Below are 19,845 nucleotides of genomic sequence, written 5' to 3'. Positions count from 1 at the left end.
GGACTAAACTTCCATTTTTACACTCGATAAGTTTAGACTTTGGAGAGCAGAACATTTGGAGACCGTTTTTTCGCCTCAGGCAAACTTCTAGCACCTAAATCCACATTCAGGCCCCCCCATAGCCAAATGACCCATCTCGCGAGACGACGGCCGAGGAAGCTGTCAACCATCCTTTGAGGGGGATTACTTCTGGTTTCTTTTACCTTGCCCATTCTTTATTACCCTAAACTACTTAACGTTATTATTTATAAAATTTTGCAAGTACTGTAGAATCGCCTTCCTTGTAGAGCCTCTATTTGAAGAAGGAAGATTAATGGTGTTTACTTGCGCCCTTCCCAACATGGCTACCTCAGCTTGCCGGCGGCCCCAGAAAAGCTTCCGGTTTCCCGGCAGCCTCTTGGGAGGTTGGATTTCCGGCGCCCAGACGGAGGCGAGGCCTCCTTTTTCCGCTCTCTCCAGGCTGGGTTCGCGGCCGCCGTAGCCATGTCGTATCCTGCTGATGATTACGAGTCTGAGGTAACTTGTCCTTGACGTGTGCCGGTCTCCGCCACAGGGGTAGGGCTTTTGGGACACTGATCCCTAAGGGAAAGTGGTGTCCGCGCCTCTCTGGGAGCCCGCGCCAGGCTCGCCGCGTGCCCGTACTCATGCTGCTGCCACGCACAGCTCCGGACTCCAGATCAGCCGGGTCTCGGCCCGCCCACCTCGTGTGTCCGGTCCCCTCGTCCTCTCCTTTTCAAGCCCGGGGGCCGAGGCTGGATTTAAAGGGTTCTCTGTTTCTGTAACTGAGCTCTGACTTCTTATGATTTGGGCTCAGTTCCATCAAACCCCGCTGATTCCCACAGCCTCTTGTGCTTTGCTCTTATTGCGGCCGTAACGAGGTATTGTCATTGTCTATTTATTCTCCCTTTTCTCACAGGCGCATAAGTCGCTCAAAAGCAGGGACTGTGTCTTTTTGTCTTTGGGTTTTTTCAGTTCAGGTCAGTCGCTCAGTCGCGTCCGACTCTGCGACCCCGTGGATTGCAGCACTCCAGGCCTCCTTGTCCATCACCAGCTCCCGGAGCTTGCTCAAACTCATGTCCGTCGAGTCCGTGATGCCATCCAACCGTCTCATCCTCCGTCGTCCCGTTCTCCTGTCTTCAATCTTTCCCAGCATCCGGATCTTTTCCAATGAGTCAGTTTTTCACATCAGGTGGCCAAATTATTGGAGTTTCAGCTTCAGCGTCAGTCCTTCCTGTGAATTTTCAGGACTGATTGCCTTTAGGATAGACTGGTTTGATCTTGAAGTCCAAGGCACTCTCAAGAGTCTTCTCCAACACCACAGTTTGAAATCATCAGTTCTGGGCTCAGCTTTCTTTATAGTCCAACACTCATATCCACACATGACTACTGGAAAAACCATAGCTTTAACTAGATGGACCTTTGTTGGCAAAGTAATGTCTCTGCTTTTTAATATGTTGTCTAGGTTGGTCATAACTTTTCTTCCAAGAAGAAGGTGTCTTTTAATTTCATGGCTGCAGTCACCATCTGCAATGATTTTGGAGCTCAAAAAAAATAAAAGTCTCTCACAGTTTCCATTGTTTCACTATTTGCCATGAAGTGATAGGACTAGAGGCCATGATCTTTGTTTTCTGAATGTTGAGTTTGAAGCCAGCTTTTTCCATTCTCCTCTTTCATCAAGAGGCTCTTTGGTTCTTCACTTTCTGCCATAAGGGTGGTGTCATCTGCATATCTGAGGTTATTGATATTTCTCCCGGCAATCTTGATTCCAGCTTGTGCCTCATCCAGCCTGGCATTTAACATGATGTACTCTGCATATAAGTTAAATAAGCAGGGTGACAATATACAGCCTTGACTACTCCTTTCCCAATTTGAAACCAGTCTGTTGTTCCATGTTCAGTTTTAACTGTTGCTTCTTGACCTGCATACAGATTTCTTAGGAGGCAGGTAAGGTGGTCTGGTATTCCCATCTCTTTCAGAATTTTCCACAGTTTGTTGTGATCCACAGAGTCAAAGGCTTTGGCGTAGTCAATAAAGCAGTAGATGTTTTTCTGGAATTCTCTTGCTTTTTTGATGATCCAGTGGATGTTGGCAATTTGATCTCTGGTTCCTCTGCCTTTTCTAAATCTAGTTTGTACATCTGGAAGTTCATGGTTCACGTACTGTTAAAGCCTGGCTTGGAGAATTTTGATCATTACTTTGCTAGAGTGTGAGAAGACTGCAGTTCTGTGGTAGTTTGAGCATTCTTTGGCATTGCCTTTCTTTGGGATTGGAGTGAAGACTGACCTTTTCCAGTCCTGTGGCCACTGCTGAGTTTTCCAAATTTTCTGGCATATTGAGTGCAGCACTTTCACAGCATCATCTTTTAGGATCTGAAATAGTTCAACTGGAGTTCCATCACCTCCACTAGCTCTGTTCATAGTGATGCTTCTTAAGGCCCACTTGACTTTGCATTCCAGGATGTCTGGCTCTAGGTGGGTGATCACACCATCGTGGTTATCTGGGTCTTGAAGATCTTTTTTGTATAATTCTTCTGTGTATTGTTGCCACCTCTTCTTAATATTTTCTGCTTCTGTCTTACTCGTCTTTGTGTCTTTAGGAACCTAGATTGAGCATGTTGGATTCACATACTGGTGACTGTTTCTCTGTGTCTCTTTTGTTAATAGGCGGCTTACGATCCCTATGCTTATCCTGGCGACTATGATATGCACACAGGTGAGTCTATGGGTTTGGCTAGCTGGGTGCTTCTGAGGATTGGCACCTTTTTGAATGTCTCACAGCTGCCCTGAGGGCACCTGTTTAAAACTAGGTGTTGATGATCCAGGTTTGGAGTCAGTTATTAGCTCTCCGCCAAAGGGTGGTACAGAGCCTATTAAACCAGGCTTTTTTCATGGTCCACATCAAAGTCTCACAAAGGAAGGATGGTTGTCCTGGCTGTGGTTTTCCTTGTTTAAACTATTACCTGAAGAACAAAATCTTGTTGTGATAAATTAAAAGTTTAGTTGCTTGCACCATGTTATATTGATAGAGAATGGCAGTTGGTTATTTATTTAAAAAATACTAAGTGCCTACTACTTACTCTCTCTTAACCACAGTCTCCACTCCCTTCCCAATAACTGTCCCAAGTTCTGAGGGTAGACCTGGGTACAAGACAGATAGGGTTCTTGCTGTCATAGACTTTAGATTCTTGTGGGAGAATCAATAAGCAAATAAATTACTTTAATAAATAAAATGAGTAGTGGAAAATGTGAAGAAAGAGGCCACTGGGGATTGGGAGTGACTTGGAGAGTGTTTAAAAAGAATTAGACCTAGTTTTATAGATGTGAGTTTAGTTTTAAGAGTGGCCTTCCTTTTTTGTTATGTTATACATTTGGATTTGAAGTGTTTATCATATCCAATCTCTAGGAGATCCAAAGCAGGATCTGGCTTATGAACGTCAGTATGAACAGCAGACCTATCAAGTGATCCCTGAAGTGATCAAAAACTTCATCCAGTACTTCCACAAAACTGTCTCAGACTTAATTGACCAGAAGGTGTATGAGCTACAAGCCAGTCGTGTCTCCAGCGATGTCATTGACCAGAAAGTGTATGAGATTCAGGACATTTATGAGAACAGGTATGGGCCATTGGCTGAAATGATCTCCTATTAGGAGACTGGCTGAGTAATGCAGTCTGTAAAGGGGATGATATTTACTCATTACTCTGTAAGTTACTGAGAGTGCCCCAGAGTTTTCTGTGATTCTTTGGGGGCTATAGACATTACTTTGTTGGACTCTATACCAGAACTTGTAATAGGCCTAAAATAATACCATCAGTGTTAATAATTATAATAGTAATTGCATATATGATCAATATAAATTAGTGTCATGAGTGCTTTTCTTGTATTTACTCATGTACTCTTCACAGTAACCTTGTGAAGTAGGTACCATTGTTTTCCTCATTTTATAGGTGAGAAAACACAGCACAGAAGGAATAAGTCACATAGTGGATGTTCTGAGTTTTGAACCTGCACAGTCTGTCACCAGAGCCTAATTTCTAAATTGTGCTGTCCAACTTCTCAGTGCATAATAGGGTGAACTGAGCTCTTGAGTGGTTGCTTCTGGGTTTTTTTTGTCTTAGTTCCCACCCCCACCTTGTTCAATGCCATGTGACTTATGGGATCTTAGTTCCCTGACCAGGGATCAAACCCAGGCCACAACAGTGAAAGTGATGAGTCATAACCACTGGCCCACCAGGGATTTCCTGATTGTATCCTAGTTTTGGGGGGACTGCCCTTGAGTAATGGGCTTTAGAAGTGAGACAGGTCAGTCAGAGCTGGATAGTCAGAAAAGACTTCAGGAGGAAATAGGGTCATGAAGCATCTTGGGCAGCATTGTTTGGGTTGGATCCTCTAGGGCTGTTGTGGCATCAAACTGCAACAAAGAGACAGTGTTGCTGCCATGTTTGGAGAAGAAGAGCACTCTTGGAAGTGGAAAGGGGGGAAACTAAGGGAGGTGTGTGGGGGTGTCTGAAAAGTTCTCAAGTCAGGAAACAGTAAGCAATGAAATAGAACTCCAGAGTTGATGACACAGGGGCAGGAGATGATCTTGAAGAACTTGGTGGTTGCCTAATTGATGTAAAAGAAATGTTTCACTGTATTAAGAGAGGTTGGGGTGCAGAGTTGGGTTGAGGAAAGTCACAGAGTTGGAGGCTCTGGCCCTGGCTGTGGTTCTGTGACTTCTTCGCTTTACTGAGCTTGGGTACTTATCTATAAAATGTGACAGATCCCTAAAATAGATCCTTCCTGTGCAGATACTTCCTGTTTTGGACTTACAGAGTATTTCTGTTTGGTTTTCAGCTGGACCAAGTTGACTGAAAGATTCTTCAAGAATACACCTTGGCCTGAGGCTGAAACCATTGCTCCGCAGGTTGGCAACGGTAGGTGTCCTGGGTGCTGGATGGGATCCTATGACTGGAAATCATTAGAAAGCTCAGAATGGTCTGTGTCTGTTTTGTTCTTCATTTTATTTCCCCAGGGTTTGGTGCATAGTAGATGTAACTTGTTGAATGAAAGCTGAATAAATGAAAAGGGGACAGATTTTTCATATGTGGTGAATGCTGAAAGTGAGATTTTTTGTCTTGACTGATTTCCTTTTCCCTGTGTAATTTTTGGGGTAATTACAGTTGCTCCAGAGTGGGCTTTCTGACCTCCTCACATTTCACCTTCTGATGAAGTCTTTTACATATAGTGTAAAGGAGGAAGAGCCAACCTCATTCTTTTGCATGTGGATACCCAGTTTTTTCCAGTACCAGTTATTGGAAAGACCTTTTTTTATTGAATTGTCTTGACACCCTTTTTGGAAATTGGTAATCATATAAATGTAGAGGTTTATTTCTGGACTCTCAACTTGACTCTATTGATCTTTTATGCCTATACCAGCCACAGTCTTAACGATTGTAGCTTTGGACAGTTTTGAAATTGGGAAGTATAAGTCCTCCAACTTTGTTGTTTTTCAAAATTGCTTTGGGTCTTCTGTGTCCCTTGAATTTCCATATTAATTTTAGGATCAGCTTGTCAATTTTAGGATCAGCTTGGATTTTGATAGAGATTGTGTTGTATTTGAGTATCAATTTGAGAGAACCTCAGTTTGAGATTCTAACAGTCCTCTCTAGTGGAGTCACATGGATTGTACTTCATTTCTTGAGCAAGGAGTTTTGACACGATGTGTGACAAGTTGTCTACCATAGCAGCTCATTACAGACTCAACATGTACCGAAATTCCAGACTCCCAAAAGTAAAGCAGGTATTCAGTGTAAAACATGTTGTTTGTACAGACAGTTTAAGGACATCAGACCATCCCCTATCGGGTTGGTGGGAACCCTTCTGAAACCTTCAGATGCCAGTCAAGGAGCAGCTTTACTAGCAGACCTAAGGATAATAGTCTCAGACCTATATGTGAACTCTACACAGCATCAGTATCTGAAGAGCTTCCCCACATCTATCTTTTTCATGATTGCATCATATCAATAGGATAAATTCCTTAAAATAGGATGTCTAAGTCAAAGATCCCCTTGCACGTGCAATTTCAATAGTTAAATGTCATGTTATCTTCCTTGGAGCCATTATTATGTCCTGGTTAAGCAACAGGATGGCAGCAATAGCTAAACGGTGAAGGGATATGGGCCTGAATGAGGTTAAGATGAAATAAAATGGGAAATGAATTTTCTTGTCGCATGTATTCTGGGAGTGTGAGTGTTAGAAGTTTGATGTTGTTTAATCTCTGAAATCACATTTACCCTGTTACCTCCCACCAGGGGCTAAAACTGACTAGTTGTTCAGTGGATTCCTAAAGCACCCCTCTGCCATCTCTTTCAGATGCTGTCTTCCTGATTTTGTACAAAGAATTATACTACAGGCACATATATGCCAAAGTCAGTGTGAGTATCTAAATGTTGCTGGCAGTTTTTTAACTCTATGCCATTTTTGTCCCTGGAACACAATTGCTCGTTTAATTTCTCCACCTCTAATAGTTCTCCTTGACTGGGCTCGGGCAGGTAGTAGTTTCAGTGAAAGAGTATTTACTGTATTAGGCACTTTACCTTCATAATCTCATTTTTCAGAGATTAAATACCTTGTCAGACCCCATGGTTAGTAAGCTGTGGGACTAAGACTCCAAGGTAGTGTTCTTTCTAGTCCATCAAAAATACACCGTTCATCATGTTGTTCCCCAGCTCAGACATCTTTAGTGGTACTCATTTACCAGCAGATGAAGTCTAGTTCAGGGCTTAGCAGCCTTCTATGTACAGAGCCAGGTAGTAAGTGTTCTGGGCCTCTTTCAGAGTCTGTTCACCTGTGTAGCAGCCATGGACAGTGAGTACACGTGGCTGTGTTTCAGTTGAGCTTTTTATTTACCGAAACAGGTGATGGTGGATTTGCTGAACCCCTGGCTTAATTCTTGTTTGGCCCTAAAAGACCTCTGCATTTCTGGCCTATTGAAGCCCAATATAGCATTGTCTGCCTTACTCCCCAACCCTCAAGCACCATACACAGTTTTATCTCTTTGCCTCTGTTAGTCTTGTTTTTCCTGAAACACCTTCCCTTTGCTCCTCTGCTTTGCCAGATGTGCATGCCTGCTCTCTAAAAGTCAGTTAAGATTTTTGGCATAAAATTTGACCCCTTAGGGTCAGATGCTCAGGATCGCTTTGGACTGCTGTAGCACTTACTGTCTTCCCTGTCACTGGAGTGCTCTTTACGTGCTAAGAAGGGGAGAGCAGACATCAGTTCTCATGTATGTTTGACCCCTGAACAACACAAGTTGGAACTATGTGGGTCCACTTACATGCAGATATTTTCAGTAAATATACTACAGAGTTGAGTCTGCAGATACAGAAAAACCACGTGTATGGAGGGTTGACTGTGCGTTATACATAGATTTTTGACCGGAGGGTTGGCACCCCTGACCCGCATGTTTTCAAAGGTCAGCTGTATTTGTTCTCTGCTGTCAATGGCAGGTCATGAGTAGAGTGCGTTAGGTTAAATGTGTCCTCCTGTCTTCTGCTTTCTTTACAGGGGGGACCCTCCTTGGAGCAGAGGTTTGAATCATATTACAACTATTGCAATCTCTTCAACTACATTCTTAGTGAGTCTGAGGTTATGATGAGACCTATTTGTCTTCATCTCTTTTTAACAGGATTTTAACATGCAGGTGGGAAGAGCGGAAGTCTTGAGATTCAGGGTCCTTTTAAGAGAGAAATTAGAAATTGTGTTCTGCAGCCTTGCTGAATGGGCGTAGTCATTGACTTTAGTCTGACTTTTCTGTGGTCTTCTGCACAGATGCGGATGGTCCTGCTCCCCTTGAACTCCCCAACCAGTGGCTCTGGGACATCATCGATGAGTTCATCTACCAGGTAGCTGGTCAGCTTTGGCTTAATTTGAAATATTCAATAACTGGTCCAAACAAGGAATAGCTGTTAACCATTCATGTTATTAAAAAGATAGAGAGCATTCTCCATCCCCCTTCTGATGTCTGTGTCAGAAGGTTTTTTCGTCCTTTTACATTTTAATAAAACTCTGCTACACACACACACAGAGAAAAAGGTACATAATATAAAACCATCCCAGTATAGTGAGAAATAACCCTGTCACATTGAACTCCATGTCGTGGTTTTCTGAAGAATTCAGTGAAGTCTGAGAGCTCCATTCTGAACTTGTCCGTGGCTTGTTACTTGGCATAATTTTAGAAGGTTGGCCATCCTGTTGACTCACAGCAGGTCAGAGTCTGTGCTAAGGTTCTTTATCTGACTAAAGATAATCCTAATTCCCTGGGCTTAACTGGTGCTCTGTTAATAGGTTTAAGTGCTCTCACTTCTAACAAAGACTCCCACTATGGGCTAGGTGTGATTCCTCCAGCCAGTCTTTGTGAGACGTGAGAGTGCTATAAGCCACTTAAGAAATGCCAGCTATATACCTTATGGGGTGAGTAGCTCCTCCCCACCACTCTTTATTGTTTAAAAAAATTTTTTTTATTGTTGTTGTTCCTTTTTTCTTTAAAAAAAATTTAAAAGGAAGTGTTTATTTTTCTCTTTATTCCCCACTGCTTTCATTTATTTGTATTGATATAGTAATAACATGAATTTGTTATTACTGAGTTTTTTAACTACAGATAAAGTGAAAGTGTCTTCCTGCCTTGCCTTTGCAGAGATATCAATTAGTATCTGCAAAGAAAATCAGCGTATAAAGACCTGCCCTGTTCTTTTGTACCATCCACATGATGATACCACTCTTCTAGTCTATGTGTTACACATAAGTCTGTTTCTGGAGATGACTGGAAGTAGAGTTGTCGGCCAAAGGATATTTGCTTCTTAAATTGTTTTAAATCAGGTTTATAGAGTCATAAATTGCACGCAATAAAATATACCAATTTTAAGAGTATAGTTGAGATCTGACAAATATATACACAACCACAATCAAGATATAAAACATTTTTGTCACTTCAAATTTAAAAAAATAGTAATTACTGCTCTCTCAAAGGGCTGTGTCAAATTATACTACTACTATCAGCATTCAAGAGCAGGTTTTCTGTATTGGATGTTATTGGTCTAATTTTTGTCAATTTGATAGGAAAGGAATGGTAATCATTTTAATTTACGTTTCTCTGAAAAGATTGAGCATTTTCTCTACTAATTGACCAGTCCAGTCCTGTTCAAAGTAATTATCAGTATTCTTTGCCTGTTTTTCTGTTGGATGATCTTCCTCTTTTTGGCTTAATGAGAATTCCTTCTACATTCTGGATACTATTCTTTGTTTATTGTAAATTTGGAAACATTTTCTCCTGCTTCTTAGAGGAAGATGATATTTTACAGTTGAAGAGTGATCTTAGGTCATCTAGAACTTAGCTTCTAGGTCACTGGAACCTGTGTTTGGAAACCAGGTTCTAGCGGCAGCACTGTGCTGCCCAGAGACATTAAGTAACTTTAGGCTGTGTTTGACTCCAAATTGAATGTTTTCTTTTTCCCACAGACTACTTGTCATTTTAGAGATAGTTACTTCGCTGTGGAATAAGTCTATAGTAATGAACAGAATTCACAGCTTAATCAAAGCTGGCTTTCAGAGAACCAGTAGTGAGCACGCAGATTGCCGTGGCAGAAGCCACAGCGGTAGCATTGTGCGCTTGCGCTGTCCCTTTGGGTTTTATGCCCCTGCTGCATCTTTCCCTTCCTCCTCAACAGTTTCAGTCGTTTAGTCAGTACCGCTGTAAGACCGCCAAGAAGTCAGAGGAAGAGATCGACTTCCTTCGCTCCAATCCCAAAATCTGGAATGTTCACAGTGTCCTCAATGTCCTTCACTCCCTCGTGGACAAGTCCAACATCAACCGGCAGCTGGAGGTGTACACGAGCGGAGGTGAGGGCTGAGTGCTGCCCGCCATCTGGTTCTCAGGCATAGTGGCCGTGGGTAGTGCTAAGGAGCCGCGTCTCTCGGGTGATGGGCTGCTCCTCTGGTGTCTGGGGGTGAGTAGGAGCTGAGTGCTGATTTGGAGGCTGCTGGGCTTGGCCGTCTGTTGGCTGACAGAATGAGCCAGTACTTCCTAAGAGCTGTGTTTGTAAACATTTCGGCTGCCTCTCCAGGGCCTTTGTTGAGATAAGCACTTCTCAAACATTTTGGTGTGAGGACCACTTGACACTCTAAAAGATTAAGAATCCTAAAGTTTATCTCTATAAGCATTTTGTTCCAGTGAGAAGAGCGGTGGTTTTGCAAACCTCTTTAAGTGTGGCTCTGTGGAAGAGCGCTGGAGGAATCTTCTGCCTCTTCCCTCAGTTTGTGGCAAGACGCTGCTCTGGGTGATGTATCTGAGGGGAATCTGGCCTCACACAGAGATTTAATTGGGACAGGGAAGAGAAACTTTTAACAGCCTTTTCGCATAGCCCAGCTCTTCTCTGATTCTACAGCAGAACTTGACCATGGTAGTTTCTTTCTTTCTTTTTTTTTTTTTTTGACCATGGTAGTTTCTATAGGTTAGTTGCAGTGTGGAATCTGAAACCTTATCAGTAAACTTGTACTTTGTTATGTTAAGGTTTACTAGTCTCTCCTGCAGCCTGAGTGAATTTTTTTATCTGTGTGTGATTTTGTAAAATGAGCTAGCAAGATTTTCTGAAAGTTGACACATTTTATTATACAGTTTTTTGAAACCACATCTGTTACTTTGACCATCAACCTCATCAGATAAGTCCTTACTTTGGGAAGCTGTTGTTCATAGTACCAGATAGAAGTTTTATGAAATTCTAATTTTTACTTAAAAGTTGATAAGTAAGTTCATTGATACTTAACAGACACTGGAGTCTTAACAAGTTCGCTGCACTCATTTTTGAGAAAATGTCTGCTAAATACCCATGTCTGAATAGTCATAGTTTGTATATCAGTTATTCCTTTAAGTAACATTGGGGTTTTGTGAAAAAGAGTGGCTGGTTCTTTCACTGAAGGTGAGTGGTGGTAAAGAATGCCGTGATGACAATAGAGTCCGGTGCTGCTGTCTGATTGATGCTAAGTTGTCCGTAGTTTTACGCACATTGTTTTTGTACCATTGATGCAAATGCCAACTCAGTGAGAAAGGCACGTGGTATCTTGGTGTTATTAGGAAGATAGCTTTGAGCTCATGGACATCCTGAAAGGAAGGGCCTCAGTGAGGAGCTCTTATTGATGAGAGGGGTCCTTTTGTGTTCTCAGGTGTGTGAGGGGACTGGTACCACCACCCCCCCAGCACCAGTTGACTTAACTGGTGAATATAAGATTAGCATAAGGCAGGCATGCTTCTTCCTATTCCTTCAAAGGCAGAGTTATTTCCTTTTGCAGAAAGCTTTAGAGACTGGCAGTAGGTTAAGAGTTTACTGAGTGACATTCAAGGTTCAGGCCTGCCCTTGTTCCCAGCCTCTCCTGAAGTGTACACTGTCTGTCTGTCTCTCAGGTGACCCAGAGAGTGTGGCTGGGGAGTACGGACGGCACTCCCTCTACAAGATGCTCGGCTACTTCAGCCTGGTGGGCCTTCTGCGACTGCACTCCCTGTTGGGGGATTACTACCAGGCCATCAAGGTGCTAGAGAACATCGAACTGAACAAGAAGGTAATTCCCTGTTTCCTCAGGCCCACATTCGCAGGGCCTTACGAGAAGCTCTGATCTATTAGGACAGATTTCAAGGAGAAAAAAATGAGGAATCCTCCCCAGGGAACATTGAGACAAGAATTGGGAAAACTACTGCAGGGAAAACCTGAATCTGGACAGGGTGGTTTCTCTTTGATGCTTAATAACGCCTCAGATATTCACCACTCCTATTGATACTATTTTCAAACCAGAATGATTAGGCAGATTTTTACCTTTCAGCTTTCACCAAAGAATTAACAAAATACTTAAAAATTTCTGAGGTGGTATGTTAGCAGTGGTTGTTTGCCTCACCATAGAAACATGATACCTTTTTTGTTTGATGTGTGTATCTTATCTGTCTGTTCCTTTATAGGGCTTATTTGGAAAAGCAAGAAAGAATGTAAAAGTGAGGTGTAGAGGATTTTAGAGTTGAAAGAAATTTTAGGGTTACCTGGTCCAGTCTTTTTCTCTTACAGCCAAGAAAATGGAGTCTTCAGGTCACATAATCAGTTAGTGGTACAGTCTACTCGGAGCCTCCAACTCCAGAGCCAGGGCTTCCTCTGGGTAGTTCAGGGCCTCTGCAGGGATCTCTTGGTGCTTCTGCTTTGGCTGACACTAGGCCCTGCCTATTTTCACACCCTAGCTGGGATGAATTGGTCTTAAGACTCACGGATGCTGCTTCTGCCTCCTTCCACAGAGCATGTATTCCCGTGTGCCCGAGTGCCAGGTTACCACATACTATTATGTCGGTTTTGCATATTTGATGATGCGTCGCTACCAGGATGCCATCCGGGTCTTTGCCAACATCCTCCTCTACATCCAGAGGACCAAGAGCATGTTCCAGAGGACCACGTACAAATATGAGATGGTAAGGAGGCCTCTGACCAGCTGACACGCTGGTGCCAACAGTTTTTGGGTAAACACCTTCCAAAATTTTGCTATTTTGCCTGCTTTTTCAATAGGATGATTTCTTAATGGCTAGCCTATTCTGAATTTATTTTGTTATACACATTACTTTGGATCATTAACACCTTGATGATCAGGACAGTAGTATCTTTTCTTTTACTTTTATCCTCCAGCAGTATGTAGGGTGTTCACTGGGCTGTGGGTACTTAAGATCAGTTAGATATGGGTACTGCACTCAAGTAGTTTGCCTGGAGGACAGTGGATCCAAAACATGCCTAGAATTGGAATGATGATGTGAGTGATTGAAACACAGGCATGTGTACTCAGTCACTCAGTTATGGCCGATTTGAGACCCCATGGACTGTAGCCTGCCAGGCTCCTCTGTCTGGGATTTTCCAGGCAAGAGTACTGGAGTGAGTTTCCATTTCCTTCTCCAGAGGATCTTCCTGATCCAGGGATCAAACCCACGTCGGCAGGCAGATTCTTGACGCTGAGCTACCTGGGAATCCAGAATTGGGGGGAGGTTTCTAAATAAAGCAGAGGTGTAGAGACTTGGAAGTATGATCATGTAGCAGCACAGTAAACCAGTTGGACTGAAAGGCAGAAGAATAATCAGACTGGGATGTTAGATTTTGCGATACCCTTTACTAGTCAGCCTACAGGCGTTAAGTACCATCAAAGATTTCTAGATATTATAAGAAACAACTAAAATATTTTTCCAAAACAGATTTATAGGTGGCTTGATCATAATTGGTGTAGGAGGATTGCCCTGCCAGCGGTACACAGGGTGGACTGTGAGACAGAGACAGGGGTACCAGTGAAAAATCCAGGAGACAGGGAGGACCTGGAACTAGGCGGGAAGTTTGGTGGAGCTAGAGGGAGGATTGGGAGAGACATTGGGAAACTTAGCTGCTGGGTGTAAGACAGAGGGAGAAGTCAGGAGGTCTGAACAGAGAGTGTTTGGGAGGATACAGGGTCCTTCTCATGGGACCCTGCAGCAGTCTCTCCCCCCACCCCCAGATCAACAAGCAGAATGAGCAGATGCACGCGCTGCTGGCCATCGCCCTCACCATGTACCCCATGCGTATCGACGAGAGCATTCACCTCCAGCTGCGCGAGAAGTACGGGGACAAGATGCTGCGCATGCAGAAAGGCGACCCGCAGGTCTACGAGGAGCTTTTCAGCTACTCCTGCCCCAAGTTCCTGTCGCCGGTGGTGCCCAACTATGACAACGTGCACCCCAATTACCACAAGGAGCCCTTCCTGCAGCAGCTGAAGGTGTTCTCTGACGAGGTGCAGCAGCAAGCCCAGCTCTCCACCATCCGCAGCTTCCTCAAGCTGTACACCACCATGCCCGTGGCCAAGCTGGCCGGCTTCCTGGACCTCACCGAGCAGGAGTTCCGAATCCAGCTGCTTGTCTTCAAACACAAGATGAAGAACCTGGTGTGGACCAGTGGCATCTCCGCCCTAGATGGAGAGTTTCAGTCAGCCTCCGAGGTTGACTTCTACATTGATAAGGTACGGCTGGCCCCCTGCCACCCCGCCAGGCTAGGGTCTTAGGATGCTCACTGTTCTGTTCATTGGGGACATATCATTGAACAAAATCAACAAAGATTTCTGCCCTTGTGCTGGTATTCTAGTGTTCAAAAAGTAGATGGTAAACATTATCATTAAGCAAACCATGTAATAGTTTAGACGTTGCCACTTGTTATGGAGTAAGTCAGGTTGGTGGTAGTAGAAGACACAGGTTGCAGTATTAAATAAGATGATCAGGATAGACTTTGTTGGGAAAGTGAACTTGCAGCTGAGACTTGAAGGAGGGGCAGAAATTAGCGAGCAGATACCTGGAGGAAGAGCATTCCAGGCAGAGTGAGCAATTAGAGCAAAAGCCCTGAGGCCAGAGTGAGGCCAGATAGCTGCGGTGTGGTTGGAGGGGCCAGAGGGGAGGCTGTGGTGGGAGAAGAAGGGGGAGTGGTGCTGTGTAGACTGCTGGACGTACCTTACCGGATGGGAAGCCGTTGTCCTGACTGGTACCACCCTAGATCGTTGCTACCTGGTTTTGAACTTCTTTTTAGGGAATTAGGCAGGATGTGCTCTTTTCTGTCTGACTTCTTTGGCTCGACTATATTTGAGAGAAATCACCATCCAGCATTGTCATATGTAGCAGTAGTTTAGTCATGTTTATTCTGTGATGGTCTGACATCTACTGCAATTATTGACTGCAGTGTTTCCATTCTTCTGGTAGACGTTTGGATGGTTTTGGCAGTTGAACGGTACACATGTGATTTTATAGAGTGGCTGTCAATCGTCCATTTAAGTTTTTTTTTTTTTTTTTATGATATATATGCTTGAGTGTGCAGAGAGTCATTTCTGGGAAGATACACAAGCAATATACTTTGTGAGAAAGGCGAGGAACATTGTTAGTGTTTGTTTTTTAATATTTATTCATTTATTTGGCTACGGCAGGTCTTAGTTGCAGACTGGAGAACCTTCCCTGCGTCATGCAGGATCTTTTGCTGTGGCTCGTGGGCGTCTTTGTAGCTGTGCTATGGGGCGCTCTGGAGCTCACAGGCTCAGTAGTTGAGGTGTGTGGGCCCAGCTACTCTGCAGGCTGTGGGATCTTGGTTCCCAGACCAGGAATCAAACCTGTGTGCCCGGCACTGCAAGGCACATTCTTAACCACTGGACACCAGGGTAGTCCCTTCCTGTTATTACCTTCAAGTTGAACATTTTAATGTACTTGTGAGTTTTTTTTCCCTAAGTTGTTTTGTTTTCGTAAGTTTTTCCAGACTTAAAATATGCTGAACTTCTCAGATTGTTCTTTGCAGGAAATATCACCTTCCCCCTGTTTGTTTGCACCATGTACGTAATACTCAAAAATGAAGAAACATTTTTTCCCTCCTCTTTTCTTTTTGGGCTCGTAGTATCTCAGTTCTCCAGCCAGGGGTTGAACCTGGTCATGACAGTGAAAACCCAGAATCCTAACGACTAGGCCTCTAGGGAACTCCCAAGGAAACGTATTCAGACATGTTTGGAACCCTGATAAAGACTTAAAGAATCTTTTAAAAATTAGTGGATCAGTATCTTTCATCTCTTCTGGAATATTCTTAGCCAGTAAGTCTTAGGTATTGTTTCTGTTCTATTCTCCTTCTGGAATTCTTTAATCTATGTTAGATCTCTATCCTTCATGTCTCTTAAACCTTTCTTCATCTTTTTGTCTCCTCTATTCTGGATACTTTTGATTAAAAACATTCTGTACCTATTCATCTATCTCTTCCAGCTCTGTTTCTAGCTTTCTCTTTTAAAAAGAAAATAATAATAATGGTGCAGTGTTTCCATACGTACTTTTTTTTTTTTTTTTTTTTTAACTACATAATGGTTCATTGTCCTTGAAAAAATATTTGTTGGTATTTCTTTGAAGCAAAGGATGAACATCTGTTCCTGTGAAGGGAATTCGTTTTTGCCTTCACAAGGTGCTTGGGAATATTCTTGGTCTGGGACCGCCATAGACTGAACTCACTAGACTGAGGTTCCTGGGACCAGCTGGGTGACGAGGCCAGGCGGTAGACTGTCAGAAGCGTATGTCTCAGAGAGGAGTCTCTTTGATGCTTCTTCCCCCCCCCCCGTGGCAGGGTTTGCTGGTGTCAGGAGTGGGATGGCAGTTCACTTCTGGATCACTTGTAGCTGAGGATGCAGCTCTTTAGGATCTCAGCGTTACACGGATGGTCTTCTGTTAGACTGGCCTTCTGCCCAGGTTTTCTAGGATTAGCAAATGCCCTCAGTGCAGAAGGGGCTTCTGTGTTTTGCTCGCGGAACAGTTTGTTTTCTCTTAAATGATTCTTCATTCTCTTGTCAGCTCTTTGCTGCTATGAGGCAATTTTTAAAAAAATATCCTACATTTTTGGTTGTTTTCAGAAAGTATGTTTGTCTGCAACACACACACATATGCACCTCTTAGAAATGCACAACCCTCAGACAGACACCTCCTGAGAACTAGGCCGCACATGTGTGTGTATCCATTGCTGACGACTGCTTTTTGTTTAAACATTCTATTTTAAAAGTGTATTTAAGTATAGTTGATTTCCAATATTGTGATGTTGTGTTAATCAGTGCTGGACAGCAGATGATTCAGTTACACACATGTATATATTGTTTTTCATGTTCTTTTCCATTATGGTTTATCGCAGAATGTTGAATATAGTTCCCTGTGCTGTCCAGGAGGACCTTGTTGTTTATCCATCCTGGGTGTAATAGTTTACATCTGCTAATTCCAAACTCCTCATCCATCCCTCCCATAACCCCTCTCCATCTGTGAATATAACAACTGCTTTTTAAACTTAACTCTTGGACCCATGTTCCAACAAAAATAACCAAGAACTTACTTTGAAACTGTCAGATTAAAAAAATAATCATAGAAAACTAATGTGTCATTTGACCCACTCACCTTTGTGGATATTGCAATACTCATCCTTACAAAAGGCAGAAAATCAGCTTAGCACAGCTGAGGTGGGGCTTGAGGGGTGAAAAGAGGAAGAAAGTGTGTTGGTCTAAACATACTACTTTTTGCTAGCAGTTTTTAAAGCTAAAATTAATAACAAACTTCACTTTACTGGGTAAAATTCCATGACTAATTAGTATATTCACTGTGTTGGGCAGCCATCTCTGCTCTAATTCCACAATATTTCTGTCATCCCAAAGAGGAATCCCTGTCCATTAGCAGCATTCCCAGTTCCCCTGGCCCCACAGCCCCTGGCAGATCAGTTAATTTGCTTTCTGTCTCTCTGGATGGGTCTGTTCTTAATATATTCTGAAAACTAGAATCATGAAATATGTGGATTTTTGTCTTTAGCTTTTATTGAGCATCTTTCCAAGTTTCATGCAGGTTGTAGTGGGTATCAGTGCTTTATTCCTTTTTATGGCTGAATAGTATCTCACTTTTTGGACACACCACACTTTGTTTATCCATTCGTTAGTTGGTGGACAGTTCAGCTGTTTTCACATTTTGGTTGTTATGGGTAACACTGCTGTGAATTTTTGTGAACCTGTTCTCTAGGGTTTATGAACCTAATTCTAGAATTGCTTGGACAGTTTGGGTAGTTTGCTTTTGGAAACTTACCTTGCTAAACCAGATCCTCTCATTTTAGATTTCATGGCTTTTGGGAAGGTTAGTGTTCAGCAGAACTTGGCTATCCCTGCCATGAACAGACTCACCCAAAGTAGAAACGTGTCAGTAGTGAAAGTTTTAAGTTGTGTGGGTTTTGTTTTTTGTTGGTGGTGGTAAATTTTGGGGGTTTTTTGTTTGTGCTTTTTGCCATGCAGCTTGCTGGATCTTAGTTCCCAAGTCATGTTTTTAAAAATCAAAACCGTCTACCCCCTGTGGTATTGCATCAGCTACCTAAAATTCTGTTTGAATTTATTCCCAGTGCCTGACACTCTTGGGCTGTATCAGTCACCTGCTACATTCCTTTTAGTGAGCAGCTGAACTAGTCCCAACCATATCTGGATTGTCTTCTCCCCAGAGTTAGCAAATTCTTTTTTTTTTTTTTTTCTCTCTCATTCTTGTCTTGAAAAAAGAAATTCAGGAAGTTCTTGGGTCTTAACCTAGATTATGTAGGAATTTACAAGTAAACAGTGCTCAACAAAATATTTTGAGCTAAAAAATCATTTAAAATCTAATTTGCCTCTTATAAACAGTATATGAGAATAAAATGCTACGTTTTAAATGTTACTATTGCCAACAGATGCATGTTCTTTAAAAAGACCAGAAAATAAATGAGTTAACATGAAGAAAGTAAAAATCAGCATGTATAAAGAGCGGCTCCTAGCTGTTAATGCTCCCCCATGGATAGGGGTTTATCTGGCACTTAGCACCACTGGTGTCTGCAGAGTCCGTCAGTGACTCCCCCTCACTGCTCCTCTGTGGCTGCTTTTCCCGTAGGACATGATCCACATCGCAGACACCAAGGTCGCCCGGCGCTATGGGGATTTCTTCATTCGGCAGATTCACAAATTTGAAGAGGTGAGAGGTGTGGAGAGTGGTGTGGGGGCTGCGGATGGGAGTTGGGAATGGAGTGGGGAGTTTTTAAGTGTTCTATTTCTCATTTCTATTTTCCTTTTTCTTTTTTTTTCTCATTTGTATTTTCAAGAAAGCCTGAAATTGGCCTTTGAAGTTTCTGAGCTAGACAGGCTGGCTGCTTGGGGTCTGGAGGGTGGGGCTGGGCCTGTAGGGGTTGCTGTGTCAGCCTTCTTTGGAGCATCTCTTCCCAAGATCTCTCTCTGCGGGTGGCCGGCTCTCGCCTCCCTCCCTGTTATTTCCTAATATGGGTGGATTCACTGCCTGCTCTTACTCGTCCCTCCCCATCTGGCAGTTATTTACTCTTCAACTTAGACAGGTCTGGCCAGTCTCTGCAGGCAGAGACCTTGAAGCTCTGTTTTGACATATGTGGTACGTTCCACGTCCTGCCCTCAGAGAGGCCTTGTGGGTCACCCTTTGTGCCCATAGCTAGAGCCTCAGCTTCCCGGTGCTTTGAGGCCTCCAGCAGAGGTCACTGCTGTGCTGTGGGCCATGCTACTGGAGTCCTCCTGCAGGACAGTAACACAGGCCTGGCAAGTCTAGCCACCCCGAGGCCCTTTCCTGTCTATAAAAGTATTAGAGCAGTATACAGTGTGTGTCCAGTGTGAAGGGGAGACAGCATAAGCTGCGTGGCCTGTGCGGCACTATGAGAGTGCCGGGTAGGGGACCTGACACTCTGATAGTAGATGCTGTGTCAGTAGTGATCCTGTGACGTGTCTGCATCAGAGGGGTGGCTCGGGAGTGTGGCCTGGTTATCATGCACACCGTAGGAAAAGGTTTGGTGAAAAAGCCATCATCTGACTTGACTTTTCTTTCTCTTCCAGCTTAACCGAACCCTGAAAAAGATGGGACAGAGACCCTGAGTATATTCACACTTGACACTACTCAGGAACTTATTTTGATGTCATTGTAGGTGGTGTTCTGCCACCATGAAGCCTTTACCCAGCTCAGCCATTGGCCAGTCACTTGAGTTGAAGTTTTTTGAATCAAGGACTGATATGTTTTAAATAGTTCTTAATAAAGAATCTTCTTTCGAGTCAGATTTGTCTTCTTATTTTTGTTGGGGAGCGTCTGTGGACAAGAATACTATATGTAATTTCCCATGTGTTATGAGATACATGTGTCCTGATGCATTAGTTATTAATGTTTAAATTGAATTACTTAATTCCTGCATTCATAAAGCATTATACAATATACAGGACATTTTCTTATTTAGTATCTTATCTGCATCTCAAAGGAATCCTGTGAGCATTAATGA

General features: G+C 43.1%; 1 protein-coding gene across 2 annotated transcripts; it reads left to right on the top strand.

Moving 5' to 3' along the window:
- The first annotated feature begins 368 nt into the window (after window positions 1–368).
- On the top strand, window positions 369–19,627 carry EIF3L (eukaryotic translation initiation factor 3 subunit L). 2 transcript variants are annotated; one of them, XM_061124581.1, is made up of 13 exons: window positions 369–516; window positions 2,664–2,712; window positions 3,403–3,613; window positions 4,835–4,914; window positions 6,353–6,414; window positions 7,547–7,616; window positions 7,811–7,884; window positions 9,706–9,877; window positions 11,436–11,590; window positions 12,306–12,476; window positions 13,535–14,032; window positions 18,453–18,533; window positions 19,412–19,627. In XM_061124581.1, the coding sequence occupies exons 1-13, from the start codon at window positions 484–486 to the stop codon at window positions 19,448–19,450; spliced, it is 1,695 nt and encodes a 564-aa protein (XP_060980564.1). In that variant the 5' UTR covers window positions 369–483; the 3' UTR covers window positions 19,451–19,627. The 2 variants fall into 2 exon arrangements, with proteins under 2 accessions (XP_060980564.1, XP_060980565.1); XM_061124582.1 differs by lacking the exons at window positions 369–516; window positions 2,664–2,712; window positions 4,835–4,914 and having other exon boundaries at window positions 3,535–3,613.
- The last annotated feature ends 218 nt before the right edge of the window (window positions 19,628–19,845 follow it).

Source organism: Dama dama, chromosome 22 (assembly GCF_033118175.1).
Source record: "Dama dama isolate Ldn47 chromosome 22, ASM3311817v1, whole genome shotgun sequence".
Taxonomy (NCBI): Eukaryota; Metazoa; Chordata; class Mammalia; order Artiodactyla; family Cervidae; genus Dama; species Dama dama.
The sequence above is the reverse complement of the archived record's forward strand: the minus strand, read 5'-3'. Positions and strand labels throughout refer to the sequence as shown.